The sequence below is a fragment of the Haemaphysalis longicornis genome, unplaced genomic scaffold (genome assembly GCF_048455015.1).
Source record: "Haemaphysalis longicornis isolate Haplotype H1 unplaced genomic scaffold, Haemaphysalis longicornis Haplotype H1 scaffold_12, whole genome shotgun sequence".
In the NCBI taxonomy this organism is placed as follows: Eukaryota; Metazoa; Arthropoda; class Arachnida; order Ixodida; family Ixodidae; genus Haemaphysalis; species Haemaphysalis longicornis.
The window spans coordinates 87,330,551-87,345,124 of record NW_027526225.1 but is presented as its reverse complement, the minus strand read 5'-3'; the positions used below and the strand labels follow the sequence as shown (position 1 = coordinate 87,345,124).

At 48.8% G+C, this 14,574-nt stretch overlaps 1 protein-coding gene across 1 annotated transcript in view; it reads right to left on the bottom strand.

Moving 5' to 3' along the window:
• Positions 1 to 6,823: 6,823 nt before the first annotated feature.
• Positions 6,824 to 14,574, bottom strand: part of LOC144161718 (acidic mammalian chitinase-like) — a 43,591-nt gene continuing 35,840 nt past the window's right edge. The window contains exons 9-11 of the mRNA XM_077692334.1: positions 13,053 to 13,214; positions 9,986 to 10,099; positions 6,824 to 7,119 (exon numbers count right to left, since the gene is read on the bottom strand). Of these exons, the coding sequence (XP_077548460.1) occupies positions 6,880 to 7,119; positions 9,986 to 10,099; positions 13,053 to 13,214 (516 nt within the window). The 3' untranslated portion in view covers positions 6,824 to 6,879. The remainder of the gene's footprint in view (positions 7,120 to 9,985; positions 10,100 to 13,052; positions 13,215 to 14,574) is intronic.

Here is a 14,574-nt window from a genome sequence, read left to right as displayed (position 1 = left end):
GTGTGTGCTACCAGGCTTTGGCGGGCGCGAATGCACGGCGCTCTCGATGATGCGGCCGCCGCTACCGGCCGTCTTCCGCGGCTTTTGAAACCGAATAAAAAACGCCACGTCTCGAGCGGGAACGCAAATATGCTACTGCGTACGAGTCGGGGCTGTAAAGAAGGACGAAAATGAAGTGCTTGTTAGAGAGCTATGGGTGATGTTGTTATGAGCATTTGAGATGCCGGTGCTTACACTGTCACCGCAAGGTCGTATGCTTGCTTGTTTTGGTGATGGTTACGAGGGCCGCGTGGGTGGCCTCAAAACATTCACATGCCAGCGCAGGGAACAGGCAAATGAGTTGAAAATTGGTAGCTAAAGGTCGCCACGACGTAAGAATGCATGTAAGGCACAACATCCTTTAACTCAATACGCTTGCGTCGCACAGAACAACAGTTGCGATGAATTCGTCTCTTGTATCGGGTTCATTGCACGCAAAGATGTCTACATGCAAGCAGCCGGGTAATTAGACTTCTGTAAATGAATGAATGAATGAATTTATTCAGATAGGAATGGTCGAGCGCCTCATGTCGCGGAATCGAGGAAAGGGAGACAATAAATCCTGTTGGCTAGTGACCCCTTACACATCAGCCCCGCGCACGGGCCGCTTAGTTCAGGTCATTTTGGGGAAAGCCGCCCTCGAAGAGGGGTAATGGGTCTATTTGATGATGTCCTTTGTGTCCGCGCCGCACGAGCTGAGGAAGGTTCGCATGAAACAAAAACCACGCTATGTTCGCGCATACGAAGATGGTATTGAACCACAACGAAATCAAAAGAAAACGTCTTTCGCATGTGTGAATAAAACTAACTTTTCCGTTGCGGTGGAAAAACGGCCAATTTTGAATGCTTCCACAACACTATTTTTTTAGATGCGAAAACATCTTAAGGTCTCGGCATGTCCCGCGTCGGCGTCCGCACTGACACTGCGCATGCGCAACTCTCCTCCTTGCACCCACAGCTGCGCGATAGTACACTATAAAAAAAAAGGAGTAGTTAGCGGCGCCCGGTTGCGATCCCACGACTCTCTGGCCGCAACGGTAGGTACGCGGTGCTCTTCCCACTACGCTACAAAACCGGGACAGGAGCAACTGCTACGAACGCGCCTTATGTCCTTGACTCATTCAAACTACGTCAAGAAGCTACTGATACAACGAAGGCACGCGAAGCTGAACGTCAACGGAAACGACGAACTGAAAACTTTAGAGGAGGATGTTGAATTTCCCGTGGGAAAGATGTGGCGGAAAGCGCCACGCACCTTGCAGCTCAACCAGCCCCGTCCGCAGCGCCTCTGATGCTGATTGTGGCAAGATGCCCCTAGAGATTGGCCAACCAAAGAATCTATCACGAGATAGGTTCGCGTTCAACCACCGTCGTCATCTTCCCGTAGGGGAACCGCCGAAGAAGAAGGAGAAGACAAAGCTGCGAAGAGGAGGGCGTGTACGTTGCTCTCAGCCGGTGCACCAATGTCAACAACCTTTACCTCAACAACGCTGACGGAGACTACCGATTCTACCACAGAGACAACATCGACAAGAACATGATGGACGAGTTTCGGCGCCTCGAGAACCACCGCCTACTCACCATAACACAACAGTACTTGCGTGCCTTTGCCACCGGTGTGGACCCGGACGCGGAATTCCTTCTGGCGCTAGTAAAAACCAGATCACTCAACATAACGGCAACACAATGGAACCACACGGAACCGCCTCGATGCTTCGCATCCTCATCAGGGTTCCCACGGGAAGATGGTGTAATTTTATTTCTCTTGAGCTAGTGGACACATTTAGTATTGCTTTGCTTGAGATTGCACCTTATAGATTGCTCTTCCAAACACACAACAGCAGTTTTGTGAAAGGTACAATTATATACAGCTTATTGGTCAAATAATCAGAAAAAAAAAACGAAGAACGACGATACAGATGCGCTATAAACCAGGACAGGAAAAACGAAGAACGACGAGACGTCGTTTTTCGTTTTTCCTGTCCTGGTTTCAGCGCTCGTTTTCTTGAAGCAATATGCACCAACTACCCCAACAGCACATTTTACTAATCAGAAAAAAAAATGCACGAAAAAGTATGGAAAGCACACGCGTTACGTCGGTCGCTCATCTGCTGTTAACATCAGCGAGCATGTTGATCCGTTTTTATAATTGTGTCATTACTGTCAAATCTGAACAAAGAAAGATAGGATGATGAACGAAGACGCACTTAGCACAACTTTACTTGCTACTTGATTTAACCTTGATGTTACGTACCGACTGCAGCTTCATGATATATTCAAAGTGTGAGCGAAGCAAATTTCGGGGCTGCCTTGATACTGAGGTTACCGTCGAACGTCAATTGTAGGTTAAACGGCAAGGCACTTTGGCCCCCTTTGTTTAGCTTGAAAAAGAAAAGAGCCGGTGAAACCCTCATTGCAAAAAAAAAAACGAGGTTTTGCCAAGATTCGAACCATGGAATTTCAAAACAAAACGCCAGCACACAAGCGTGCAACCACTCGACCACGCTTTTTTTTTTTTTTTCAAACACATTTTTTTTATTTACAAGGATATACATATATACATAATGCACTGGCACGCTCGATGCGGTGACCAATGCTGGTACGCGTACATACTGTCGCCACAGGGACTCCAACCACCTTTAGGCGTGCCTTCACTTGAGCCGAAGAGTAAGCAACGTAATGGGACTGTGGTGGCAACAACGAACAAACAAGCAGGAAAATATGACATCCTGAGACACTGTAATATCAGAGTACATGAACTGAGAATCATGTGAAGGTAACATGTTCCCATATGAGTGTAAACTCTGGGCAAGGATGTACAACGCCTGTTCAGAGAGGAGAAGCGTCTCTACAAAGTACTAGTGAGGCAACATCACAGCCGTTGCCAGCGATGCATCTCTTTTTCTTTAAAGCGCTGCAGTGCTTGGCATCCTTTTTGCAGTGAGTCGCGAAGCTCCGTGTCAGAATCTGATGCCACCAACACGCTCACTGTACATTCAGCCTTTGCCGTGAAGTGCCGCCAGGTAGGCCTGGGGTTCCTGGCGCACTCCACTGCATCCACTCGAGCCCTCCACAGCGAGTGGAGCCCCAGGACAAGCACGCAGTCCCGAAGCGCCTTGTTCTCTGTGGGCGCACTCAGGTGCCGGAGGCCTGACCACGACAGGTCCCATCGCTCGGTGTACGCGGTCTGCAGCTCGTCCCAGAAGACGGCCACGGTGTTACAATCTGTGAGGACGTGTTCTGCCGTTTCCCGTTTTCCAGGAGACAACCAGCGCCGCCATGGAGAAAGAAACCCTTATCCTCCAGACGTGCCTTTGCGGGCAGCACCCCCATGTGGAGGCGGAAGAAAAAGTCCTTTGAGGCGGTGGGCACAGGGAGTCGTGTTACTCGTTTCAAGACATCGTTGGGTATTGGGGGTTGTCGGTAGAGAGGGGGCGGCAGGACCTTCTCCACGAGGTCCCAATACAGTTTTCTGGGTTTTGTTTTGAGCAGATAATCCCAAGAGAAATGCTGCTCGAGCAGGGCTAAGGCTAGCGCGATTTCTTTGTAGAACCTCGTTCCGCGCGTGTCAAAGCAAAGTGATCCTGTCGTGGCAAGTCACGGGGCCAAATGTCTGGTGCCCAGGCACTGCGTGGCTGCCACTAGGAACGGATCGCGTAGACCCATAAAGTACAAGAATCGTTGGATAGTGAGTGTGAGCTCCGCGTTGACGAGCCCAAACGCACCCTTTTCTAGGCTCCAGAAGAGGTTTGAGCGGCGCATGGGTTCGAATGTGGACCGCCAGAGAAATACCGCCCAGGACCGGTGCAGCCTATTCAGGGTGTCTGCGTCGATGGAAGTTATGCGGGCCCCGTACAGCACTGCGGGGTATGCAATCGCATTGCACACATGAGCCCTCGTGAACAGAGCGATGTTTCTATTTCTCCATGGTTGCAGCTTTCTTTCCGCAGCTGACAGCTTGGGTTTCCACCGATTTTTGACTGCGGCGCTTTGGTTGAGGTTGACGCCCAAGTAATTGGACATCTCCTCTTCCCAGGCCATTCCAAATAGGCAACTTGGTTTGGAGGCCCAATCACCCAACCAAGCTCCCCTCGACTTAAGTAGGTTTAGCTCTGCTCCCGGAAAGCGGCAAAACTGGTTTGCTAGTTTAATTAGTTCGCCCACTTGTTATCCACGAGTGCAAATGAAGGCCACGTCGTCCGCATAGGCGACAACGCGGAGCTCCTCGTCTCCCATCTTCAGGCCATTGATGACCTCGGATGCAAGGGCCATACGGCAAAGTGGCTCAAGATAGAGAGTGAATAGGATGGGTGACATGGGGCAGCCCTGGCGCACCGACCTGCGGATGTCTATGGGCGTTCCCACAGACATATTTGTTACTACGCAGGTAGAGATGTCCTCGTAGCAAGTTTGGATCCAATCGATCATTGTGTCACCGATTCCGCGGTGTTGGAGGAGATCCAGTAGAAAATTGTGGTCCACCTGATCAAAAGCTTTCCTCAGGTCCAGTTGAACAATGGCCAAAGGTAGCAGACCTGATTCAGCCGCCTCGACGGATACCCTCATGCGATGTAGGTTGGAATTGATGGACCGCCCTTTGAAACCACATGTCTGGTGAGGACCAACTACAGCGCTCAGTGCACTCTCCAGCCGTAACCCGCCGCGGTGGCTCAGTGGCTAAGGCGTTGCGCTGCTGAGCACAAGGTCGCGGGTTCGATTCCCGGCCGCGGCGGCCGCTTTTCTGATGGAGGCGAAAAGCAAAAACGCCCGTGTGTACGACATTTCGGCGCACGTTAAAGATCCCCAGGTGGTCAAAATTAATCCGGAGCCCCCCACTACGGCGCGCCTCATCGCCTGCGTTGCGTCGGCGCGTTAAACCCCACAATCAATCAATCACTCTCCAGCCGTCCGGCGAGAACTCGGGCCAGGATCTTGTAGTCTGTTGAGAGGAGGCTGATCGGACGGTAATCGGCGACGTCGGGGATAGAATCCCTGGGTACTTTTTTGGGGATTAAGACTAGGTGGCTTGTCCGCATGGAGGATGGCAGGCGCTTCTGTTTTCTTATTTCTTCGAAGACCACGGCTAGGATGGGGCTCAGTTCCTTTCTAAAGCTCATATAGAACTCTGAGATGATGCCATCCGGTCCAGGAGATTTGTTCCGCTGTAGGCTCTTGATGGTACGCTCTATTTCCGCTTCTGTTATGGGGGTGTTGATCAACTCTTTGGTTTCTTCAGGTATTTTGGGAATTTGATTTAGCACTTCAGCTGGGATTGCATCTAGGACTGACCGTCGAGAGAATAGTTCTGCATAATAGTCAGCGAAAGCTCTGGCGACTTCCTCGTTGCTTCTTGCCATGCCTGCAGGATGTTTGACCTCCGTGATATTTTTTCCGTGCCGAGTTCTCCCTTTCGAAGGCTGCAAAAAGCTTCGATGGCCTTGCTTCGAACTCTACCTTTTGTTCCCTGCTCCGCACCAGAGCTCCCCAAAAACTCTTCTCAAGCTCTCCCCGGAGCTCTTCTTTAATTAATCGGATATCGTCTTTAAACTCCCCTGGTTTTTCTTCATCAGCCTCAATGAGCGCGCAGAGAGTCTCCGTGAGGCCAGGAGAAGACGCGGGCCTCAAGTATTCGGTACCCTGACAGAGGCTGCCAACTCGCGATATTGTCGAGTGATTCGCTTTGGTCATGTTTGAGAGATTTCAGCCGTGGTAACGCTTGTTTCTTACGCACCCATCTTGGATCCGAGGGCAGTTATGCTATTACTACAAGCGATGCAACCACAGCCCCCTTATTTGAGTCAAGATAAGCTATCGCAAAACCTCGGTCTTCCCTACGCAAGCCGGTAGCAACGAATGGAATGGCATGCGCCGCTAGCATTCTGGCGTTGATATAAGGCTTGGTCGTCACGCAGCAATCTTGCAGTCAAGCCCCATCATGCTAATACTACAAGCGACGTAGCCAGAGCTCCCTTATTTAACTAAAAAAAAAAAGCCATCGCAAATACCCGATCTCCCCGATGAAAACCAAACAAGCCACAAATGAATGAGCGCTTTCGAACAGAAATAGCTTGCAATTTGTCTCAAGGCAGCCGATAACCGCAAGTTAAAAAGAAATTGATTCTCTTCTGCTGAAAGGAATGACCCCAAAGCACGAGAAGGACGTGAAACCCGACCGCCGCTGCCAGCTTTCCGCTGCTTTCTCGCGCTGCGTCGACGGATATCTGGCGAGCGTAGACATCTGCGTTGCTCACGCGTCAGCTCGCGTCGCCACGCGAGAAAACGCCGAAAGTACGCTGCAGGTGGTTGGGCCTTTAACTTCTACCAAATGTGCCTCAGCTCCCCAGCGCTTCAGCCCCAGCCTCGCGCATGGAGCGAAACCATCGGCCGCCGCCCAAAACGAGGGAAAAAAAATCCACGTCGCATGAAGTCGCGCACGGCGAGAAAGTGACGTCACGCTGTGACGTCGCCGTTTGAAGGGGGTGTGGTCGGCCTGGGCCCCTACGGGATATGGTTTGGGAATACGCGGCCGGGTGTGGAACCGATGGCTCGTGCGTCGTAGCAACACCGGCGTGCGCCTGTGGAACCATCTTAGCTCTGGGGCGACTGGTGACGCTGCGCCGGAGCCGCTTGATAAATATACATGTGTCACATAATGCGTATACCGTGTGTATATGTCATTGAAACAGCAGTAAGCATGATAATCAAGCTGATCCTAGACAACCAGGAAAGCTAACAATAACCAGCTGAACCTTAGCTCACCCAACGTATATCCTGGCATAGCCGAGCTAAGCCACTGCTAATTTTTTAAACCAGACAAACAGTCACCGCTGACCACACTGTTCATTTATTTGCTGGAATATTTGGCCGCTCACTCGCCCTATAGACCAACTTCCGTCCGTATACCACTCGCTGGCGCTTCGTGTCACGCCCTGGCGGCGTTCGGTGGTAGAGGCGCATGGCTTGCTTGACGCTCTGGACGAGCGGGAAGTGCTTCTCGGAACAGAGTCCACGGAAGTCGTCCTTGTCGACTTGAACCAGCATCACGCAGAAGTCGGGATGCTTTCGCATTGCCAGCCGCACCTGCAAGTCGCGAAGGGGTGGTTGCACGCACCGAAAAATGCAAATACTCAGTAGAGCGTACATTAGGTCCGTTCGAGTCGTCTGCATCCTGTCAACTAGTGCAAGTGGCGCGGCGCATAACCATTCATTTCAGTGGTGCAGCTGGCGCCACCTGAACTGCGCCGTTCGATTCACCGGCGGTGCAGACGAGTGCTAGCCTAGTTCACGGCTTTTATTGCACTCCTAGCCGAGGGGGTGCTCAAGCAGACAAACAATTGCAGTTGTCGTTCCCCTGTTCGTGCATGCAGGATGGCGGAACCGATACTGAACCGTTGTGAGCTGGTTCGCAAGCTGCAGTTGAGGAAATTCAGCTCCGATTCAGTCATTAAGCCCTTTCAGCCCTTATTTTTTTATTTCAATCAAAACAGTGTTTTCTGTGTGTTTTCCTAAATTTTAGGACCCCAAAAGCCCACAAACAAAAATAGAGCTGGAAGTAAACGTATTAACAGATTTATTATTGAGGCAATTAATTAGGACACCTGCCAATTAAAAATTTTATGTTGAGCAGAGACATCGCTTTTGCATATTTCCCCTAATGTTGTAACTAAATGACCCTACAAATAAAACTGACCTTCGTAGTGCACGTGTTTATATATTTACAAGCTTGGGAATAAAAACTGGGACCGCAATTTTTTAATCTCAATGTCGTAATTTCGTCTTCATTGGAGCATGTTCTCCCTTGTAGCGTGTAGCTCCACTAAAATAAAACAACAGTGATATCTATCGCAATAGGCACCATTTAAGGACAATTCCCCCCCAAACTGGCAGTTTTGGTTTCGTTCTCTATGTGCTATAGTTAGAGTAACTTTTATGGGATGGTGTCACTTGACACCACCAAGGCCGAAAGGGTTAGAGTGAGTTCATTCGTTATGAGGCTTTGGTACCTTAATTCAAGTGTTCCACGTCGCCCAGAACAGAGACGGTCTACAGTCAACAAGAAATGAAGCATGGCGTAGTATTAACCATGCTTACTCGAACGCGGTTAGCTCAAGGTTTTGGTACCAGAGCTGGACTTGCACCTATATTGAACAAAACTCGGGATTTTATGTTCACGTTCGTATTGTCGACGGCTGCGTTTTGTTTTCCCGTTGCATACGACCCAGGTCACTTCAGCGAGGGTCTGGGGTACAGCGATCACCCTTGCGGTGGATTGTGACGAAAGAGTTTACCTGGGGGGTGTCGGCAGCATTTAGAGCGAAATCTCTACTACGCCATGTCTTCCAAGGTCATTTATCATGTCCCAATGACCTTGATTCGCCGAAGCGCAAATGTGGCAGGTGTGACGTCACGCAGGGTGATCCGCTGCGAAGGGGCGCAGCAGCTGCGCCCGGCGCCAGCGCAGAGCCTTGCTGCTGCTGTACCACGTGACTAGGCAAGGGTTTAACGGCTGCTTCGCCGGCGCTCGGTCACTCAGTTTCGCCACGGATGCCGAGCCAACGCCGGAGCGCGAGTGCGGAAGGTTGAAGAAACTAACTTTAATGAAACACCGTGTACATAGTCTTTGCAAAACGAAGGCAAACAGACCTTTCGCTCTTGATAACGAGGTTTCCAAGTAATAAAGCTCGCCCATTTTTAGGTGGGAATTAAGCAACAGCAACAAAAAAAAAAAAGAGCTGGCGTAGCTGCGGAATGGGGGAGGGGACGCTTTAACTATGACGGAGTATTACGGCCTAGCTACCAACCAGCTCCGCTATCTGAAAGCTAGCACCCGTGTTCGTTTTCCCTCGATTTGTCAGTAGCTTCAAATATCTAGATTAGCTAAAGACATTCGTTTGTGGCTTTAGTTGCTCTTAAGCTACCACGAGACACAAACGAAAACTCGGGATTTACAACTACCTGCATGCTCTAAGGTACGCCGAACTATAAAACCCGGCTTCGTGAAATTAGGAGGTGTTTTTTTTTTCTTGTTTAGAGTGAGAACTCGTCGTTCTCTCCGAATTATTTGTATTTCACAATAGTAAAGGAATAAGTAAGTATAATAGAGTATTCCGTAAATCAGGTCATGCTAGACGACCCTGGTGACCATCTGCAACTTTTTGTCAGCTGTTCTTATCTTTCACCGATTCATAATCTCGCGTTCTTAAGAAAACAAAAAGGCATCCCCACAAAAAAATGTGCTAACGGGTTTAGCAAGAATACATACAGTGCGGTTTATTTGCTGTTTCTGCCATTACGAAAAGGACAAAGAAATGCTACTCTTACAACGAATAGTGGTTGCACTATTTGCATCAGCGGTTAAGCAATAAATTTTTCAAACCGAACAGCATTACTGTTACAAAGCCAGATGGACAATATGAAAGTACCACATTAGTGATTGATTCAGACGTCGTAGGCAACATGGCGTCGTGTATAGGGACGGAGTAATAGGACGTTTCTACATGTGCGCACACAGAGGTGTTTGGTTAAGGAAAACCTCGATAGATTTACGATGTTGTGGCAAGGCTAGGCCTACCTGTGAGCACAGGAGAAACTCCAAGTTTCAAGCACTTCGAGCCCACGGAATGTGGGATGATTTTTCCGGTCCACTCGGATCAGCACCTTGGTCTTAACGGCCCAAGTTAAATCCTAGCCCCAGAAGGAACATCTCGGTGACCCAAATTTGTACGCGTTAACTTTGGAATTGTTATGTTTACTAGGCAAAACCACCCTACATCAGGAGTAGAAACATTTACAACTATGGACGGAACAAATATGCATTGTATTGGCGTTTAAAGCTACGACCAACTTAACAAGGTAATAGGCCCACCGAGAGTACATTTCGACGCTGAAGTTTTAGCGCTCTGGTTACAGACAAATTAAGTGGCCGAGAAAAAAAGAAGTGGCTTGCCTTGGCTGCGATGGTTCTCTCCGTGTCGTAGCCGACCCAAGTCCGCCCGCTACGCGCGTAGAAGCCAATGGCGGGCTCGATGTACTTCACCTCAGTCCAATGTCTGCGGCATACCTGAGACGGTGGATGTCGTACAAAAAAAAATGAAAGCTCAAAAATTATGGAAAGTCTAAGCGGGCGTTGCAACTCGAACTACTATTCATTGGTTCCCAAGTAAGCTGCAGCATCGCCCTAGCGTTTTTTAAAGGGACCGAGCTCTTTGGGCAGTGCAAGTAAACCTGTGCGACGTTTAGATTACACTGCCAGGAATGCCTGAGCCAAATATTACAAGTGCACGTGAAGTGGTAAGCTCGCATATCTCTGAGAAAGACGAAAAAAAAAGTAACTGCCCTCTCTTCGATTTTCCTCATTCGATTCCCGGCCGCGGCGGCTGCTTTTCTGAAGGAGGCGAAAAGCAAAAACGCCCGTGTGTTCGAGATTTCGGCGCACGTCAAAGATCCCCAGGTGGTCAAAATTAATCCGGAGCCCTCCACTACGGTGCGCCTCATCGCCTGCGCTGCGTCGGCGCGTTAAACCCTACAATCAAATCAAATGAACAAGGTTGCATTCTGCCTTCATGACCCCTTTACAAACATCCGCCACAACCAAATGAAGCATGCCTCACCGTTAGTACGTATACTGTAAAATAATTGTCCCGACACCAGCGGACACATGATGTCACCATGCAGGCTTGAAGGTATCGTGATGATGAAGCACCCGCGCAATGCACCGCTCACTTGGGAAGCGCTTGAGTATCTATGCGTCGCAATGTCCAAGCAACGGCGCAGAACAATGCGAGGCCCTTCGTACCGCTGCTTACGTACGTGGTTCTGATTTATTCTTCGTTAGGGCTTCGTTACTGGTAGTGGTTTTTCTAAAACCGTCGTCCCGTGCGTTGTGGGGTTCCTTAGGCTTTCGTCATTACATCCCTATCTACCGCAGGTCCTTTCCCGAAAACTACTGTGATACGTCTTTAAAACCACGTGATTGCAGCTTTTCACTCAATTTCATTATTCTCCGTAAATGAGATCAGTCGTAACGTAGCCTTCAGTTATCAATTCTTAAACTTTTTCAACTTAGATGTTTTGTTATATGTTCTCATCAAATCTTATGTGGGTACGCTTTCGCCTACCTCGACATCTTTTTAAATTTGACATTAGCTTAACTGACAAAATACTAAATATTGTCGAGCTTCAATGAACCCAGTCCCCGTGTTCACACTTGGCATACATTTGAGGTCAGTTTTTAGATGTGACTGCATCTCATTCACTCGCCTTGTCCATGCAGCGTCGGCGTTGTTGTCGTCCACCCCTCCCCCATTCTCCTCGCCACGCGAGCTGCACTCTCCACCGCTCACCCCCTCTCCTTTCCGATGCCCCTCTCTCGTCCACACCCCTTCCCCTACACTATAAAAAAATAATAGTTAGCGGCGCCCGGTTTCGATCCCACGACCCTGTGGGCGGAAGGCGAGGTACGTGGTGCTCTTCCCACTGCGCCACAAAACCGAGACAGAATCGAATGCTACGAACGCGCCTTATATCCTTGACTCATTCAAACTACGTCAAGAAGCTACTGATACAACGCATGATGGGGCAATGATTAACACTCGCAATAAAAGAAAAGAAGCTCCCACTTACAGCAACAATGATGGAGTAAAGGTCGTTGCGATAGCGAAGCCCCAAGCATACCACTTAGAGAGATTGACCAAGATTGACCAATAAAACATAATAATAATCATAAAAGATAATAATCATACGCGTTCCCGACACGTTTCACGCGATTTCAGAATCAATCCAACGGAAACACCAAGAGAACCCCACGATGCGTCGCATCTACACAGGGTTCCCCTCGCGGGGAGGTGGGCGCAATTTTTTCTATTAATGCGTTAAAGCAGCGTGCGTTAAGTAGGGCTGTCACTGGGGACCTTACCTTTTAAATCATTGTCCGGCTTAGAAAATACAGCATTTGCCCAGCGATATCAGCCGGTTATAGCGGAGCCCTGCAGTGGTTTTGAAGTTTTTTTGAAGTGGTTTTGAAGCCGCAGGGTCGGGGGAAGAGGGAGGGCGGAGGGGGGGGGGGGAGGTCTATCCGAGGCCACTTACTATCATATCACCCATAATTACTACTACTAATAACTATACTACCAGTAATAAATATACAACTATATACAACTATATATACAACTATATACAACTATATTTCTGTCGCCAGCCCCGTGGCCACGTCAAGGGACTTCAATGTCTGCTCTTGCCTTTAAGATGAGCCATTTCGGAATGTCCCAGAAAAAAAAAGCGAACAAAATATTGGGAAGCTAACGTGGAGTACGCCCATGGCATACCGATGTGTTCTGGTTTAATTTCTCAATTTGTTGTTTGTCATATGTTGTTTTTCCTAGTTTCTGTTGTCTTTTGTCTTTCAAGCTCTTCTCTCTTTTCTTGTGGTTCCATCTCCACATTGAAATTAAATCCTGCGTACGCCACTAATACTGGGAAAGACTGTTCTTTTATCACAAATGCCCGCGTGATTAGTTGATCGCTACTATGTGCGGCACCACTATCTTTAGCGCCATTATTAGCGGTATTATGTTTTCTCAAATTTGTGCGGGGCTCTGCCTTGAACTTTGTCAAAACGAACGAAGTGCCCGAGCAAATGTAATCCGCCTTTCCCGCACGCACGCATGCTGTGCAGGCAAAGCACGCTTTACAGGAAACTTCGGCGTTTTGAATTGATACCGAATTTCTGTACTTGTCATGCTATGAGATTGATTGATTGATTGATTGATTGATTGATTGATTGATTGATTGATTGATTGATTGATTGATTGATTGATTGATTGATTGATTGATTGATTGATTGATTGGAAATGACTTTGGGGGTATTAGCACAGCGCGAAGGGGCAGAGTAGATACTCCGTCGTCGTAGCTATGGTCCCTTAGATGTCAACTCGCAGCCCACGCACCGAGACATCTCTTGAGTCCCAAAGAACGTTGCTACACGTCTGGTGATAAAGCGATGCAGTACTACGTACCTCGGCGTAGGAGGCGTCCCTCACGTGTTTAGCCGTGGCTCCGAGACCGTGATGGGATTCGTCTCGCAGGAGGAACTGGTTGCCTCCCAGCGTGAGAGTGAAGCAGATCTGAGATTTGGCGGCACGCGTGGCCAGCTTCGCCAGCTTCTCAATCTCGCGACCCTGCGTGAAAAGAGGCACATCCATTGGGAGGCTCAGGAGGCCAGCATGTAGGATGATCCTGAACGAAAAGGGACAATTATGAAATTATTACCTCTTATATCACCAACTTCTGAAAGAAGTAGCCATACTGGGGGGCAGTTGCAACTCATACTACATATAAGGAGTTCTTTTTTTAAGTTCAGAGCACTTTAGGGGCTCGCTTGTCGTCGTAGCTCACTCACTGGACCCACATAGAGCCACACGGCATCCCGTCGTAGCGGCTGTCGTCGCGGCGTAACCCAGAGGCTTCGAAAGCCAAGCGGTTTATATAGTCACAAGCGTTCGAAACTCGTGAGCCGCTCGCGCGGTTGTCATACATTTCCCCGTTGTTTAGCGCGAAGAAAACTGCAGGTACACTTGAGGCAAAATACACGTTATGATCCCGCAGCGCCCGCGTTCATTTAGTTAGGAACGCTCGTTGGGTTTATATTTACGATAGTAAGCGAAAAAAAGTGGCAGGGCAACGCCGGCTGGCACAGATTCAGGCAGGGGGCGCGTGAGCGCTGCGAAAGCGGGAAATTTGAATTGCATTGGACAAACCTCCATTGAATTCATCGGGAGAGGAGTGAGAGAGGGCGGCGCAGAGCATGATGGGCGGTAATAATGAGCGGATAACCGCGCCACAGCCCATTATAGCGGATCGCTGTTCTGCACTTCCGACAGCTTTCACAATGAGTGGAACGGCTTTAATTTTTTTTTTCGAAATGACCCACGTGCAGCTAAACAGAATTTGAGAAAATAGCAAAACTTTGTTACGGGACCTATATGCAACGCTGTTATTGGGTATGTTTTACATGTCAGCTAGAGCAGTTTACGGCCACAAATAAGTAAAAATTAAATTAGTTAATTTAGTATAATTTTAATTAGTCATTCGCTAATATCTTAAGTGATTAATTAATCCCGACTGACAGCTCCGAGATGTCAGGCGGGAACTAACACGGAGGCTGTCATGTTGGTTGTATGACGTCAAACCAAAAGCACACTCGCATCGGGAAACAATTTGGCTCATTTTCGTCCGTGTCACAACCAGAGCTGGCTCGTTTGCGATACGAAATACGATCTGCGCACACGTTCTTTGGGCGTAATCCGACATATTTTGTTGCAATCAAGAGGAAAGTTGCCGAGTTTTTATCGTCACCACAGTTTTATCAAACTTAGTTTCGGTTTCTGGATTTGGCTCATTTCGAAAAAAAAAAGCTCCTCATATGGAGGTATATCTTTACCTCCCTAAAGAGAACACAAGGGAGCGTGGGCGGGTACTATCAGAGCAGTGTAACGCCGTCGCAGAGAGGCTCTGCTCATGCGCGTTGCACGTGCAACG